Source organism: Patiria miniata, unplaced genomic scaffold (assembly GCF_015706575.1).
Source record: "Patiria miniata isolate m_02_andy unplaced genomic scaffold, ASM1570657v1 HiC_scaffold_10, whole genome shotgun sequence".
Lineage (NCBI taxonomy): Eukaryota > Metazoa > Echinodermata > Asteroidea > Valvatida > Asterinidae > Patiria > Patiria miniata.
This window is the reverse complement of record NW_024037048.1, coordinates 11859038-11875638: the sequence shown is the minus strand read 5'-3', so window position 1 is coordinate 11875638 and position 16601 is coordinate 11859038. Positions and strand designations below refer to the sequence as shown.

The following is a 16601-nucleotide window of genomic DNA, read 5'->3' as shown; positions in this document are numbered from 1 at the left end:
AAATTGGGGAATTGAAGAGATATGGTAATGAACCTCTGGCCCGGACTTGGGGCTTCCAATTCTGAGCATTTTGGATGTTATTGGGCTCGAAAGTGGCGCTATTTTGCCATGTTGTGGAGGGATCGTTTTTCAAGGTGGCTACTTTTCCGCTTTGGGGAAAATAGGGGTCATCTTCTTTGGGTGAGAATATCTCGAAAAGTCAATGGTCAACCCACCCAAAAATGAAAAGAAAATGAAAGATGACACATTGATCATCATTTTTCTGTGCAGCTTGAATACCTGTGAGAGATCTGAGTATTTTAAAAGAATTTTGAAGTATGCGCATTTAGCACTAGTGTCTATGGGATTTTTTTTGCAGGGTTGCACCCATAGTGTAACAAGTAGCGCGGTAGTAGTTTTGTGATGTACATTATTACCAACAGAGGGCGCCGTTTAAACACAAGCAACATGGCGCTGTACATGAGAACGTGCGCTCTTTCTCTTTCTACATTCATATTGCGGCGAACATTGAGACCAAATCAGGCCAATATTTTATTTTCTGTGATTGGAGTCGCCATCCGAGGTAGGCAGTTGTATTTGTTGTCATTGTTTTTTTACTTTTCAATTAGGTAGTGTATATTTTGCCGGAGGTAATGACGGCAAACTAACGTTTACTAAAGGGGGAAAAGTTCCATACTCGGATGTCAATTTATCTGCTGCCAAACATATTTATTGTCACCTCACCTTGTCATTTGAACCAAAAGAAATCCAGGAAGCTGTGTAAAGGTGAAAAAAATGTACTCAAAATGTGTTTTTAGAGCACATTTTGGATGCATACGTCGTGCAGAACTAACTTGAAGCAGCCGGTCAAAACTGATTGTAGTGGCTGAAAAGACAGCGGTACGTTATACACGTGACATCAACAACCATGACGTCGCATGAGCCTGCCAATGATAGTTCAATACGTCTTATGAATATTTATTTTCTCATGAATATTTAGTTTATTTCAACGGATACTTCAAATACGTCCAAAGATTGATGATTGCAACAGCGATCGTGCGCGGCCTAGCGGCTAAGAGTCTCGTGTATCAAGCAAGCGTCAGAGGTTCGAATCCCGATGAAGTAACTGACTGATTAATAAATAGAAATTAAGGAAAGGAGAGGGTGAGAGTAGAGGAGGGAAAGTGGAGGAATAACCATAAAAGATGTAACTTTTGGCGCTAGAAAATTAATTGAAAAAAGTGACATCCGAGTATGGAATTTTTTCCCATTCCTATTAAAAGTTGTGTAGCACGTTTGGTGTAGTCAGGTAGTGGTTAAGCAAAGGCTCTAGTAAGCGGATGACTCGGGTTCGATTCCGACCGCAGCACAATTAAAGTTTTTTTGTTCTTATCCCAAAATAAATAAGAATATTCTTCTTTTATTATTTTAAAATGTCTCAAACATTTTTTTGCAGAGTATTACATTTTCTTTTTCAGATTTGTGGCTCTGGAGGATTTTTTTAAAAGGGAAATAAAGTCTGAAATTATAAAATGGTCTGAATCCCATCTTGTGAATACGAGGTTACAACGATAATATTGGCATGGAGCCAGACTAAAATTTGTCACCGGAAAATGTTTAAGTACAAAAAAACAGTAACTGCGCATGTTCAGTGCATATCCAGCAAACTAACATTTACTAAAGGTTTGCCGTCTCCGGCAAAATATCCACTGCCAAAAAATTATGGGAATCTTTCCCACAACCATGACAACAAGTTTAATTCCAGGAACACAGTGATCCTCTTTTTTTCATAAATGTAAAGTGATAAAACTAAAAGTAAATGATATTTATTGTTTCCAACTTGTACCTTCATGCATCAACTTTGTACCTTTATGCATCAGTTACTGGTGAATCTCACCATGTCATATGAGCCCTAGTCATGCTGGAAATTTCAAGCTAGCTTTTGAGTAATTTAAAGGAAATTTTGGGAATTGTTTTCCTCCGGAAATTTCTTTAACTACATTGTATAACTGTTAGCAAGTATTTGATTAGCCTTTAGTCAAGGTGCACGTGTCTACCCGGATGCATGGCGCCCCAGATTCTGGCACGAAAACCCCCCCAAACAAACAGTGTGAGTGGCGAAGCCACAAGCACTTTTACCATCTTGTGGAGGTAATCATTATTCATTTTTTCAAGTAATATGAATCATGCATGTATGCCAATATATATGAAGCAATCACCACGAACAAGCCATTTTCAAGGTGATGACACGAGGTGATGCGCTCGAGGGCACACGTTCTTAAAAACAAGACGTGCATGCATTCACAACATGTAAGCACTCTCCACGAGATGGTAAAGGCCCTTGGGCTTTGCCACTCGTGCTAGTCATTTTGCATCCGGGCAGTACTACGTTTGCGGGTAAGCCTGTGGGACTTGACTAAAGGCTAGTATTTGATCAGTTGCACCAGTTGACTTCAAAACCGTGGCATTCTGCATATTGGTCCATGTTATGTTAGTAGACATGTGTCAAAAGCAAATCGGCCCTGACTGAAGTTGAAATACACATGTATCTATTTCACACGGAAAATGATGACGAAAAAATTCAAAAGAAACTACTTTTCAATAATACAATAACAGGACAGAGAACGTTGCTAACCGATGCCTACAAAGGAACCAGTGCCTGGAGAACCAGAAAGATATTAGCTGTCAATATGGGTAAGTTCACCTAAGAATTGTCTTACCCATCTGCTGTCTGAACTGTCACAGACAGTCCAAAAATCAATCCTCTTCCCTGCTATGCCTTTACACAGGCTAGTCACCAACAGCTAGATCATATTTCAAGCAAGTGCTGTGGCTAGTCAAATTCAGTCAACCAACAAAAGCAGGCAAGTGGTAGGCACAGCTGGCTTATCAATCACCTACAGTCAAAGCATACATGTAGCTGTAAATGTAATCTAATTTTTTTTGTAATCTAAAATTAACATGACCTTTTTTTCCTGTTGAATTTTTTTGGTTAACTTGCTGGTGTCATGCACATTTCATGTCATGTTGTCCAGATGAACTGAAGATCAGCCTGGATGCAGATTTCTTTGACTTCAAGAAACCTGTGGCCTCTGTGGATCTCCATAAGGTGAGTCCGGGTGCCAGACCAACCGTCTGGTCTGCAGTGGGAATTATATAATGACAGGTTGGTCTGTAGTGGTGTGCATCTGCAGTTAATACGGGAACTGGGTCCCCAATCGAAGTAACACACAGGAACCCCGGAACCTGTAAAACAAACCCACCGCAAAATTCAAATCCCGGAAGTTGTCTGAAAGGCTTGATAGCTTTACAGTGTAAACTGCAACTTTTGCGAGTGTCATCTGTCACGCATAAAATGCACATAAACGTGAAATCTGTTTCTCCCTACTGTCATTTACTAAGTACTGGACCAAGTCCGCCAAAATCCATCAATCACACTGCTTCCAATCCATGCTTTGTTTTAGGCCTTCAGGACCAAGTCCATCATACTCCATCGATAATTAGTCAAACTAGGCCTGCATCAGGACCAAGTCCCCCCAAATCCACCACAATGGGGGGATGGATTTTGATGGAGTTGGGGAGGTTAGGGTGAATGTTCAATGTAACCTGGTTTTCATTTTGAAAACTCCCCACAAATGGCATTCAAAACCTTTCTTTTTCATTGTCTGGAAAGTTAACTAAGTAGTTTGTAAAGTTGGTTCTGGGTACCCGATCCCATAATCTGGAACCAGTTCCTGGAAGAAGGGTCGGTTCCGATTGCACACCCTAGTTTAACTTGTGAGCAATGTTAGTGATGATAAAACAAATTGTAATATAATTTACCAAGTCATATATGTACATGTACCCCGGTAGTCTGTTTATTATGATGTACATTGTATTTGTACAGCAGAGAGCTTGATGTTTCAAACCTGCTAGCAGAATCTTCCTCAAAGAATTACTGTTTACTTATAAATCCCGCAGAAATTATTTTTTTTATTGCAAGGACAATAGTTTTTTGCCTCACATCCTTGACAAGCTCTATAAAGGAGTGTGACAATTATTTCTTAAAAAAAAATTGCTAGTGTTTAACCAGTTCGCGCCGGGATTAATTTGACATTGACCGGACTCAGGCTCGGGATTGTTTTTCACGAACCTCGATGCCAGACGGGTTCAGGCCGTCATCTTCGGGTAGCACACCCTGATATTTCTGGCCTCGCTCCCTGCGAGCGGGTCGCTGACACATTTTTCCGGCCTCGCTCGTTGCGTGTTTTTCCGTCATCCATTCCGAATACCGCAAAACCTTTGCGTGAATACCATCGTCCGACGCAAACTGGTGAAAGAGTACTGTCTGTGCTCTTCATCAAGTTCCCGCATATTCAACTTGTATGTTTTAGTTTTTTATTTTGGCTCCTAAAAAAGACTTCCGATTTGAGTTGATTTTGCACACAGACAGATCCACCAAACAAATAGACTGGTTTGCGGTCCCTACATTATCCATTGTGATAGGGGTAGGAACCAGTCTACCCTCTTGGGCAGAATTATTGTTGGGTCGCAAATAATTCAGAATTTGTAAAGAAATTATAAAATTGCTTAACACGAACTGATTTTTTTGGGCACAATTTCTTATGCAAAAGTGAATAATGCTAGAAAAATATTTATTTCGAAAATAAATCTCGTTTTAATACGGGGTTGAACTAAAAAATAGCTGGGCCAGTACATCTTTAAAGAAAATCATAGTCCTATACTTCTTTATTGAGAAATGAACTTTTAACATCATTGGATTCTAGGGATGTAGATCTGGACACCACGGCTCCGTCAAGCCTATGCAAAAATTGCTTTTGGTGCCCAGTTATACTCATCTCCTTCATCCCAAATCCTAATATCCACTCATCCTCGAAGTCAGGAACCCTGCGAGACAGGAATCACTTCCAAGAACCAAGATTAACCGAGATCTTCAATTTTCTTCATTGGACCAGCTGTAAGATGGCCACGGGTGCCACTGTCGTCACCATTTTGGCCCTGCTAGCTACTCTAGACAGGACAGTGCTTTCAGAAGCAACCAACCATGGAACTCATCCCATTGTTAACCCATGGTCCTACTGTCATGGTGTATTGTCACGCATCATGCCACTCAGGTTTGTGACGCCAAACCTACCTCGCTCACAGTGGGAAACTTGGAACCAGGAACTGAAAACACAACTTGGCCCTCTCCATTTCGACCTATCGTCGGGTCATATAACTCCGTCACAAGCAGGTGAGGTGTTCACAGAGTCATTATTCAACTTTGTCAAAGGAAAACCGGAACTAGTTGAATCAGATAAGCACACGGGGTATGTTTCTCATGACCCCCGAGTACTCACCAATGCCAAAAAGGAAATGAACAAATTGAGGAAAAGAGCGTTTGGAAAAAACAGTACACATGAAAACCGCAAGAGATTCAACGAAGCGAACAGACACTATAGTGCTCTCAAAAAAGTCTTCAAGAAAACCAAAGATCTGAAAAATGTTGAACACGAAGAGAAACTATTTCACAGCAATTTCTACGAATTTGCAAAGCGCCTTACCAAAGGCGAACTGTACAAAGACGTTACCAAGCCATCCTTCACAAAATGTTGTGCAAATGAGTATTATACAAAGAAATACTCCTCCTCAGCCCACTTCATCCACAACGATCTCAACTGGTTCCCTTACATCCGAGTACCCGATGACGGCACGGACTTTGACCTCACACCGGTTCGGCCGAGGGACATCAAATCAGTTCTACAGCACAAGTCATCAAATAAATCCCCTGGCCCGGACAATATCACCTACGGAATTCTGAAAAAGCTACCAGCCACTCATCATTTCCTGGCCACCCTCTTCTCCCGGATCATGCAAGTTGGATCACCGCCAAGATCATGGTCGTGCTGCAAAGTCAGCCTCATCCACAAGAAAGGAGAAGCATCTCTGCCTGAGAACTTCCGTATGATCGCCCTCAACAGCTGCGTAGCCAAAATCTATCACCAGTTACTGTCGCAACGTTTTAATAGGTACCTCATAGACAATGAACTTATCGACACTACTATGCAAAAAGCTTTCATACAAGGTATCAACGGATGCATCGAGCACACACAAACCATGCATGAGCTCATATCTCATGCCAAAGCCAATCAAAAAACACTGCATGTTACATGGTTTGATCTTGCTGATGCATTTGGAAGTGTTCAACACGATCTTATTTATCATGAACTCGAAAGAAACAAGTTCCCTCCCATCATCCAGGCCTATATCAAGAACCTATACAGCAATCTGACAGGCTATGTTAGGGGACCTGGCTGGAATAGTGAAATCTTTCAATTCAAAAGGGAGTTTTCCAAGGAGATCCCCTGTCACCCATTATCTTTGTAATAGCATTTAACCCCCTGGTACAATACATCAAATCAGAGTTACGTTTTGGGTATACCATAGATGACACTAAATTCATCTGTACCCCATTTGCCGACGACTTTAATCTCATAACCACCAATGTTAAATCGCACCAACGTATAATCAACAACATTGTGTCTCGAGCTCAATCAATGAATCTTATTCTCAAACCCAGCAAGTGCAAATCCTTGTCTCTCTGCAGCGGCAAGCCTACAGAAAAAATCTTCAAAATCAACAATTTTCTGATCCCAACAATTAAAGATGAACCGCACTCATTTTTCGGGTCGATAATAACATTCAGTGGGAAAGCACGCGACACAATGTTCCACATTAAGCAGAAAATTATTTCGTATCTTAACAGAATAGATGAATCTAAAATCCGTGATGAGTACAAACTAAAGGTGTATTGTAACTACCTACTCTCTTCACTACGATTCTGCCTGACTGTTCACGACATAACTAAAACTGATCTAAACACACTCGATCAAAACATCGATAAGTACCTGAAAAAATGGGGAGGACTGCCCAAAAGTGCTACCAATTCCCTCCTCCATTCCAACTCTGGATTAGGGATCAAATCACTCACGTTCTTGTACAGAGAATGTCATGCCCTAGCTCATGCCTCCACAAGAATCAAAGGAGACAATATGGTTAACAAATGTCTAGACTCCAAACTACACCGCGAATCATCCTGGTCTAGAAAATGTTCCGTTACTGCCTATTCAGAAAACGTTCTCCAAAAAGCTCTGAAGGAAATACCGGCCAAAGACAATAGCCCGGGAAAACATTTGCACAAACTCAAAACAGTCATCAAGTCATCCGTAGCAAAGGACATTGCTAATACATGGGATCAAAAAATCAAATCCCTTGCTAAACAAGGCCGTCTCCTAGAACTTATGGAAACGGAAAAATCCAACATCACTTGGAAATCAATAATGTATAATTTACCTCGGAAAATTCTTCGCTTTGGACTCAATGCAATCATAGATACTCTACCAGTCAATACCAATCTCTGCCTCTGGGGTAAGTCAGTTGACCCCAAGTGCACACTTTGCACATCCAAGGAAACATTGTTACATGTCCTCAATTACTGCCCAGTAATGCTCAATCAAGGCCGCTACACCTATCGCCACAACAATGTTTTACTGGAAATCTGTAAATCCCTAGACAAAATGTACAACAGCTGCTCTAACCGCAAACTCTTTGCCGATCTCGATGGTAAACACGCTCCTGGCGGCAATACCATCCCGCCATCCATACTACCAACCACACTTAAGCCAGACATTGTCATAACAGACGAACATAACAAAGACATCACCATAGTTGAATTAACGGTACCATTCGAAACTAACATAACTAAAAGCCATGACTACAAAATGCAAAAATATGCCAACCTAACACGAGATTTGCATGAGATAGGCTTCAACTCCAAACTCATCGCCTTGGAAATAGGAAGTAGAGGCTTCATAGACGAAAACAATAAAACACAAATCCGCTCCCTATTCAATCTGATGACAAAAACCGAAATACGGCAACTCACCACTCACCTGTCAAAAAACAGCACTGGTCTCATCCTTCGTAATCTTCTACTCAAAATACAGCCCCGTTTGGATTGATTCTCAAGATTAAGGTATTCTTTCACATCGCCCATCCCACTCATCAATATTCCCTTGACCTAGCCAAGCAATCGTTATTCCCTGGTTTATGCTTTTCTTGTTATGCTTTTCTTGTTATGCTAAATTGTTAATTATTTAATTTGTCAATTTGTCTCTTACTTCTACATTAATTTCTAGTTCCTTGCTTCATTGACATTTAGACTGTTTCTTTTGATTCGTCTTTCATGTTCATGATGTTCTAGGTTTCCTCCACGTCTTTTGGTTGTTGTTGTTGATTTATGATTAATGAATAAAAGACATGAATTAATAAAATATGTTTGACATTTTCTTGTTTCTTTAATGCAGTTCATTGATAATATTTCTGATGAACATGACTTGAAGTCAGCTGAACAGTATCTATTTTGGTAAGTACTTGTAAATGTTGAGGAGATTTTGTGTTTTATCCGGTTCGTAAGTGAGTTTGTCGTTCACGCGCACGTACCACTGAGCACAAGCACCCATTGGCTAAACACTAAAGTTGTGTTAACTTCCGGTTCCATTGGTGCAATGCTACGCCTTGTGCAGTACGCGTGGTTAAGTTGAGATGATGTCAAACTTACGAACCAGATCGTTATCATTTTAAATATGTAGAATGAGCTGTTAGTATTCATTTACCCCTCATCAATGAGAATTGACTCGTGAAACATCAGTTTTCTGATGTTGTGGGCATATAAGGCCTGAATTAAACCTAACTCTTAGAGTGATTTACTAGGAACCTTCCTCAATCAGGCATATATTGAGTATAAACTCTACACCCAAACTGTTGGACTCTAATTATGGTGGTATGCCTGACCCCAGGTAAAGCAGAATCAGTTTACTAGTGCAGTACTCACTCCAACAGATTCCAACAAACCCTGGTGTTGGTCTTTGAGAAGATGGAGATTGTTGGGGTTAATCATCCTACGTATTACCTCTGCCAAGGAGGTTATTTTTTTCTTCGGATTTGATTAGTTTGTTGGTTGGTTTGTCTGTTAACAAGATAACTCCAAAAGTTGTGGACGGATTTGCATGAATTTTTTTTGAGGGGGTGGTCCTTGATATCGATTAGATTTGGGAAGTGATCCGGATCTGGGTCTGGATCCAGGATTTTTTTAAGGATTCTTCAAAATTAATGCGAGTATTTCTTTCCGGTGTACTGCCAATATGGCGGGGATTGTTTGGCCTTGGCAGAGGTTTGCGCTCTCTCAGTGCTTTTTAATTTTACCATGCAGTTATTGAGATCACAAGACAGTAAAATTGAGTCACTTTGTCAGGAATATGTTTGTTCAAGAAAGGATCATATTTGCACATTCATGTGTGCATTTTAGCTGACTTATCTTGGAATTGATGTCAAAAAGTACCTGCCGAAAATTGAATTATCATTTAGCTTGCAAGACCTTAATAGCATTTCATGATGATTGTTTTTTTTTTCACTGCCAGTGTTATTGTTGACTCAGAGGTCAGAAAGAAGCAATTCATACAAAAAGGAAGAGCTATGCTGAGTGACACCAGACCTGTGATCTCATCTTCGCCGGGATTTCAAGCTTAAATTACAAAGACTTTATCTTTTTTAAAGTCCTTTTTCACCTCGTCCACCTTGTCAGTCAGAGTATGATTCATTCATTGTATTATGCTTGTTTGTTTGCAGTCATCGTCATTCCCCTGTGGCCCATCATCTAAGAGCTTCCACCGCGCACTGTTTCATCAGAGCCTGCCTCGATCTAGGACAAGCCAACACAGCATTCAAAGTCCTTCAAGATAAGGTCAGTCACCCACAGATCCGTGCAATCTAACCCTCCTGCTGTTTAAACAGTCACAGACAGTCAAATTGTCCATCCACTTCGGCTATACTTTTAACACAGGCCAGTCACCAGCAGTCAGATCATAATGTTAAGCAAGCACCGTGACTAGTCAAACTGAGTCAACAGACCATGAACAGACAAAGCAGGCAAGTTGTGGGCACAGCTGGCTTATCAATTACCCACAGTCAAAGCAAAGCTGTATCAAGTTGCATAAACAGTCAAAGACAGTCAATCCTGCTTTATGTAGGCTGGGAATTCCTAACTGTTGAAAACAGTCACTTGATTGATTTTGACTGCAAGGAAAACCACGCAGAAAGTGTATATTTGCAAAGGAGGGTTAATAAAAGATATTGCAAAGCTTTTGAAACTATAGCCCCATACCTCTAGGGATTTTGTCATTTTGAACTTTCTCAAATCCGTTGAACTCACATGTATGCTGTGCATTAACTCAATGCGCATTGATTGTTCTTCAGACAAAATAAATTTGGATGTGACCCTGCAATACCTGATTTGCAATACCTCTTGTTGGATTTTAGAAGATCTTAGATATAATTAGTGTAATAAATATCAAATATCTTTGCTGGAACTAAGAAAGTATTGACTGGTTTCTTATTCTTCTGTCTAATATGTGGGCAAAATCTTCTCAGACAAAAGTTTGTTTTCATTTTGGAACTAAAAATAATCATCATTAACTTGAGAATCCCCTCTCCCACACGATGTTGCTTTTGACGCTGAAGCAATTCTGCAAGTATTTAGCGTACATTGCCGGGCATCAAACTTGGAACTCTCATCTGGGAGGGGGGAGTGGCGATGGGTAAGAACTCAAGGAGTTATCAATCATGTCCATGGTATCCACCCAATGCAGTACTCCCTTGTTTTGACAGACAAATTACGGGCTATTTCCCGATAACTTCACCTTCAACTTAGTCCTGGATGATTACCTAGAGAAGAGAAACATCAAGGGTGCGGCCATGGTTGCTATGGAGATGATGACACTGGAGGTATTGACCAATCAGGAGCCTCTATCCCAGCTGTTGGCCCTGTATGCTTGCCATCAATACTTGAAATCGGGGGACAGCACGGAGGTAAGAATGTTTGAGACTGTATGTTCTCCCTTGAGTCATTCCGGTATCTTCCGATGAATTAGTATTTTGAATTTATAATGCTTTTATAAATACATATTCTATACATCATAACTGAATAAATGGTACTTAGCACTTGACAAGTGGGCTAGTAAGGACAGGTGTGAATTTGTTGGGCTACTTTGCAGATAAGATTACTTTCTTGCCTCGCTAAAATCAGCTGAAACTGAAGGGAACCTGAAATAACGAAATAATTTTAACAGCATCGTGTGCTATGGAGTGGCAGCACAAAAATAAACAAACAAACAAGCAAGCCAGCAAGCGAGCAAGTCGGCAAGCCAGCAAGCAAGTACCCCAATAATCCTAACAAACACACAAACAAACAACATGAAACAAAAAAGCTACATTGCAAGTGGAATTTGATAGAAACATTGATGTTCTTGTATTGAACAGGAAGAAATGCATAACCTAGGCATGACCTTTGCTGATGCCACCAGGAGTCAGACTAGTCTTCTTTCCAGCAGTTACCATGCCCTGGGTCTTGTAATGGCAGGCAGGTTAAAGCAGGCCATTAGTTTCTTGCAAGCAACAACAGACTTGACAGGAGACAATGAGCCTTGTGTGGCCCAACAAGCGGTAAGTGAGCTGTGCCCAATATACCGAATATTCAAAACCTGGATCCTCGAACGGATATCCAAAAAATATTTTATTGGGATTCAAATATGTTATGGGGATTGTACGTATATAAACACCGCAAAAAAAAGAAGAAAAAAAGAAAGTCCTCATTCATTGGAGGGGTCACAATTTTGCATCTGATCGTCTTATGATATCGTCATATATATAGACCTTTGGGGAATGTTGTTAGCTACATTTTGATACCCCATTTGCTACCAAAGACTGTAAATCGTCCAAGATTGACAACAGTTTGTGAAAAATGATGTAGTTTGAAAAGTTGCCAATTCAAAGAGTACGTGAGTCATGCAGAAATTGCTGCATGACATGTTACTCTGCCCGAAACGAACAGCAGGGAATATGGATCGCACAATGCTTGCTTGCATGGGAGCACGTGAAATTGAATAACCCTTGCTCTGTTCAGGCACTGTGCAGTCGATAGTGTGTTTGCGCTTGGCAATTTTTAAATTTGCAACTTTTCACACTGCGTCATTTTTCATAAACCGTTGTCAATCTTGGACGATTTACAGTCTTTGGTAGCAAACGGGGTATCAAAATGTAGCTAACAACATTCCCCAAAGGTCTATATAAATGACATCATCATAAGATCGATCATATTCAAAATGATGACCCCTCCAATAAGTGTGAACTTTCTATTTTTTGCCGTGTTTAGTTATGAGGATTGTATGTATATATGTGCCGGTTTCGTGAAATAACCGCACCAAATGATGATATAGGCAGGTATGGTTTGTTTCCCAGCTGCATACCTATCCTGTGCGCGTACCATTTCTAATGGTGTCTATTATCATTGGTGCATTACAGGTTGAACAAATACAGACTGCGCTGGAAAGCCGATCAGATGTAAAGGAGGAACTCAGAAGCAAATTGCAGGTAAGTTAATTTGACAATTCAGTCAGTTGCAAACAAATAAAGACATTCAACATATTTCTTTGGCAAGTTTCAATAATAGGGACCTATGATGAACTATTGGCAGTTTGAAAAGCCCCCATAAGTGTCCAGTCTCTCCCCCCCCCCTTTGATTTTGTAGTGGCTGTAAACCGGAAAAAAAATCCTAGCTACCTTCTAGCATGGAGTGCCGTGGGCCTCGTGGTCTGGGGCATTGAATTCATGGTCTGCAGGTTGTGGGTTCGAGTCCAGCCTGGGGTTGTGGTGCGTGTGCCCTTTGGCAAGGCACTTTGTCACTCACTGCTTCGAGCATCGAGCTGTACACTCCCCAGGGAGCTGAGATGGTACTTGGAATGTTTCCTTGGCCCAATGATCAGGGGTAAAAATAATGTAAAGCGCTTTGATCTTAGTTAAAAGCGCCATATAAACTCGTTATTATTATTATTATTATTATAGCATGAAGTGGTCTGTCGGGAAATTGGCCGTCACAACTGGTCTTGACAAAATTGGTCTTGTGAGCCCGTAGTGTTGACTCATTTTCTTTTTCAATGACAGCTCCCTACGAACTTGATCGCAATTCCAGCGTTATGAAGGACGTGTAATGTCCATGACGGAGCCAATTAACCACGATATCTAATGAATGATTCAGAGAAATGATTCAAAACTCCTAGTCTGTAATCTCCTTGACCATTACTAGATGATGGACGTATAAGATTTGAAGAATATATTTTCAGGTTTATTCACTGAGCTCTCAACAGCTCTGTCACGGACATTGCATAATGCAGGAATTGCCCATATGAGCAGGATATTTTCTCTTTTCTGTCACCAGGAATGTTTGTCCAAGCTGCAAGCTGACAGCAAAATATCTGCGGAATCGTTGGACAGTCTAGTGGCAGCAGAAACCCTCCCAAAGGTCCAGGAGTTGCAACAGAACCACACCCATTCAGAGAAGTATCCAGAGATGCTGGCTGAGTGGCACCTGGAGCATGTGGAGGCTGTACGACGACAGATCAGGGCAGCTCAGGAGTATGAGACATCACTGAAGAGAACAAAGCTAGAGAAACTACTGGAGGCCACGGGAGGGCTCAAGTACTGGCTGGAGAAGGAGGAGAGACGGAAAAGGGAGAGAGAAGCTGAGACAGGGAGAGACAAGTCAGGGGAGACGGGAGAGGAACAAGACGTCAAACAGACTGCTTAAAGGGACAGGGACACCAGCAAGACTGACCCAGTATCTGGACGCAGTCAGAACCTCATCAGCATGGTCCACAAGTGTTGACAGGAGAATTACTCAAAGATGTGGCAACTAATCATTTTCCGCCCAGAGGATGACAAAGGTGTGCATCCTTTAATATTTTGAAAAGTTGAACAAAGAAATGGACTGGAGCGGGTTTGAGCCTGCGACCTCCGGAACTGTTCCAGTGCTGAACCGACTGAGCAATTCAGCCCTATGTTGGCGGTGCTCCAATTTGTCAATAGCTTTGTTCAAGGGGCGCTAGTCAGAAGCCATAAACCAGTATTCCATACAGCCAGGGATCACGCCCAAAGTCACGATACAGACCTGGGAAATAGCAAACGGGCATCACTCGGAGAGGTATATCAGTGTTTCTCAGTGTTTGGCTAACTACTGATAGGCACATGTGTGATGACAGTGATTGTTACTTTATCGTATGCAGACCTGTGCCCGTGTGCTAGCATGTTAGTGCCCACACATGGCTTGGTATCTGGCTACACTGCACTCAGCAGTTAGTTGCACGGAGCAGATACATAGCTGGCCACTTTGATGCAACACTGTGGCATCTGTAACCACTTGAGATCTCTACAGTGTGTGCTACATGTACTTTATCTGGTATATTGTTGTAAGTGGATGCAGTAAAAATACACACCGAGAGTTCCAAGCAACTTTATTCTTTGATAGTCAAGTTTAGCGTGCCATTTGTACTGTGTGTGGTCCAAGTGGTCTTTGCAATCAACATGTGAAGAACACATCAGGAACTTCTGCACATGTATGACATGTTATGCGATACGCCAAATTGGTACAGTTTTAAAGTTGTTTTCTAAATGAATGAATTTCAGTAAAATATGGAGCAGCCTTGAAAGAACTTTATGATGATAAGGAAGTGACATTTGAAGCGGCTCTAAAAACATTTCTTACAAAATGATTATACTTAGAGAGATTTATAGAAAAGGAGAATAAAATGTTTACACAGCTATACATTGAAAATCTTGCAGTTTCTTTGGATGATCACGTTGTGAGTGTGGGGTGCACAATGTTGGTCATCAATAATACAATTGTCAGAGCACTAACTTTGTCATTCACGTCACGTTTCTTGCTTCAAATGGATATGCACTATAAAGATAGCCGTGTGTTTTACGTCTGGAATTAGCATGGGACCTGATATTAAAAAAAAAAAAGTCTTCTGTTTCTGGTATGGAGCTTGCCCCATAATTGGTGTGGCGACGCAGCTTTTTTTCTGTTCTTTTTTTTCCTTTTTCTTCAAATGTCAGCTGATGACTGCATATGGTGCCCGACTAAATTTAGTGCAAAATATATGGGAGCCAAGAGAGGCCACATAAAGCTTATCCTCGATCGTAACCCCATCTGAAAACACGTTAAAATTGTGCAGCAGCAGGATTCCAGTCAAACCAGTGAGTTTGGCGGTTTTGAGACATCATCTTTCATTCAAAAAAAAATCTTTTTAATAAGGCTCTAGTGTGAAAAGGCCTAAGGGGTTTATTGCTTAATTATCAGTGAATAAATGCAATGTAATATGTGACCCGCTCTGCAAAAATGAGTCTGATGTCGCATAATTTGAATTTAAGCTTTTGCCATTTTGAAATGGAAACAGTAAAAATTTGCTCAAAATTTGGATTTTTTGTTTTATTTTGGTTGTTTGATGGTTTTAGTTCAAATATCTTACACAAAAATGTAAATATTGTAAGAAAAAGAAAAAAAATTATGAATCTTTGGTGCATTTCTTGGTTAGTTACAGTGTATTCGTCATTTTTCAAAGCCCTTTTTCTCCATTGAGACACTTCTAGCTTTGCAAAAACTTTACAGAATGAAACAAGCACAACAATGCAACCAAATGTCCTAGAGAGGTCCATGATATACCAAATGAAAGCTTATTTCATTCCCATTTTATTAATGTAGTTAACTCAAAATGTCAGTTTTGCCACAACAGACTCATTTTTGCGGAGCGGGTCACATATAATGTCATAGAGGTGCTAATGAACTAATTTGAAAACGGTTTGATGGGGCTTCAACTTGAAACAGTTTTGGAAGTGGGTTGAGTGTATTATTGGCTTATCTCAATGCCATTTTCCAACAGTCATTGCAACAAGTTTTTTTCATACTTATGAACAATTATTCACCCAATACACCCAACTCTATCAAATTTCAATGCCCGAGCTTTAGGACCATACATCGCTCAACTACCATGACTACATGTACTTTCCTTCAAGGGCGGATCAAGAACACAATTTTGGGGGGGGCCCAAAAAAATTTTGGTCCCCCCAAAAAGTGGGTCTAAAAACTTACGGCGTGGGGTTCGGGGCCCGCTAGGGCCCCAAAATTTTTTTTGATTCGAGATGCTCTGTGGTGCGATCTGAGGCAATTTCTGACCACTTTAACCAATTTTTTTTGAGGAAAAGATGGTGGTATACTCATTGCCTGCCTTTATTGCGATGTCACATTAAAAAAAAAAAAAATTGGTTTCGTTTTTTTTTTGGGGGGGGGGGCCATGGCCCCCTTTGGCCCCCCCCCCCCGGATCCGCCCTTGCTTTCCTCAAGGCTTGATGTCCTAGTTTCATAACGTGGTGAAACTCTAGCTGCCATGAGTTTCAACACTGAGATGGGTTTGGGTGGTGTCTCAGACTGAGGTTCCAACATCAAAACCAATGAGCTAGTAAGGTTGGTTCACATTTTTGAAAGATTTGTTGAGTAATTCAGTCCAAATTGGTAATTGTTGCAATTCATGAAAACAAAAGCAAAACACCAACATTTCAAAGTGGAACTACTGCGTATGCCGGATGTGCTTTATTCATGCATCTGGGTAAGATATATTCATATTCAACAAAATAACATAACTTTTCCCTTTTTACTACAATAGGCAGAGCAGAACGTAAGTTGTTAGAACTGTCTT

At 40.8% G+C, this 16601-nt stretch overlaps 1 protein-coding gene across 1 annotated transcript; it reads left to right on the top strand.

The window, feature by feature from the left end:
• Positions 1-425: 425 nt before the first annotated feature.
• LOC119738112 (28S ribosomal protein S27, mitochondrial-like) lies at positions 426-14680 on the top strand. Its single transcript, XM_038212855.1, has 9 exons — positions 426-562; positions 2596-2673; positions 3015-3088; positions 8325-8383; positions 9646-9760; positions 10684-10884; positions 11335-11517; positions 12376-12444; positions 13289-14680. The coding sequence occupies exons 1-9, from the start codon at positions 448-450 to the stop codon at positions 13655-13657; spliced, it is 1263 nt and encodes a 420-aa protein (XP_038068783.1). The 5' UTR covers positions 426-447; the 3' UTR covers positions 13658-14680.
• The last annotated feature ends 1921 nt before the right edge of the window (positions 14681-16601 follow it).

Coding starts and splice junctions, on each gene's coding strand:
- LOC119738112 (XM_038212855.1), top strand. CDS start 448: ATGGCGCTGTACATGAGAACGTGCGCTCTTTCTCTTTCTACATTCATA. Junction 10,885..11,334: donor AATCGGGGGACAGCACGGAG/GTAAGAATGTTT, acceptor TGTATTGAACAG/GAAGAAATGCATAACCTAGG. Junction 12,445..13,288: donor AACTCAGAAGCAAATTGCAG/GTAAGTTAATTT, acceptor TTCTGTCACCAG/GAATGTTTGTCCAAGCTGCA.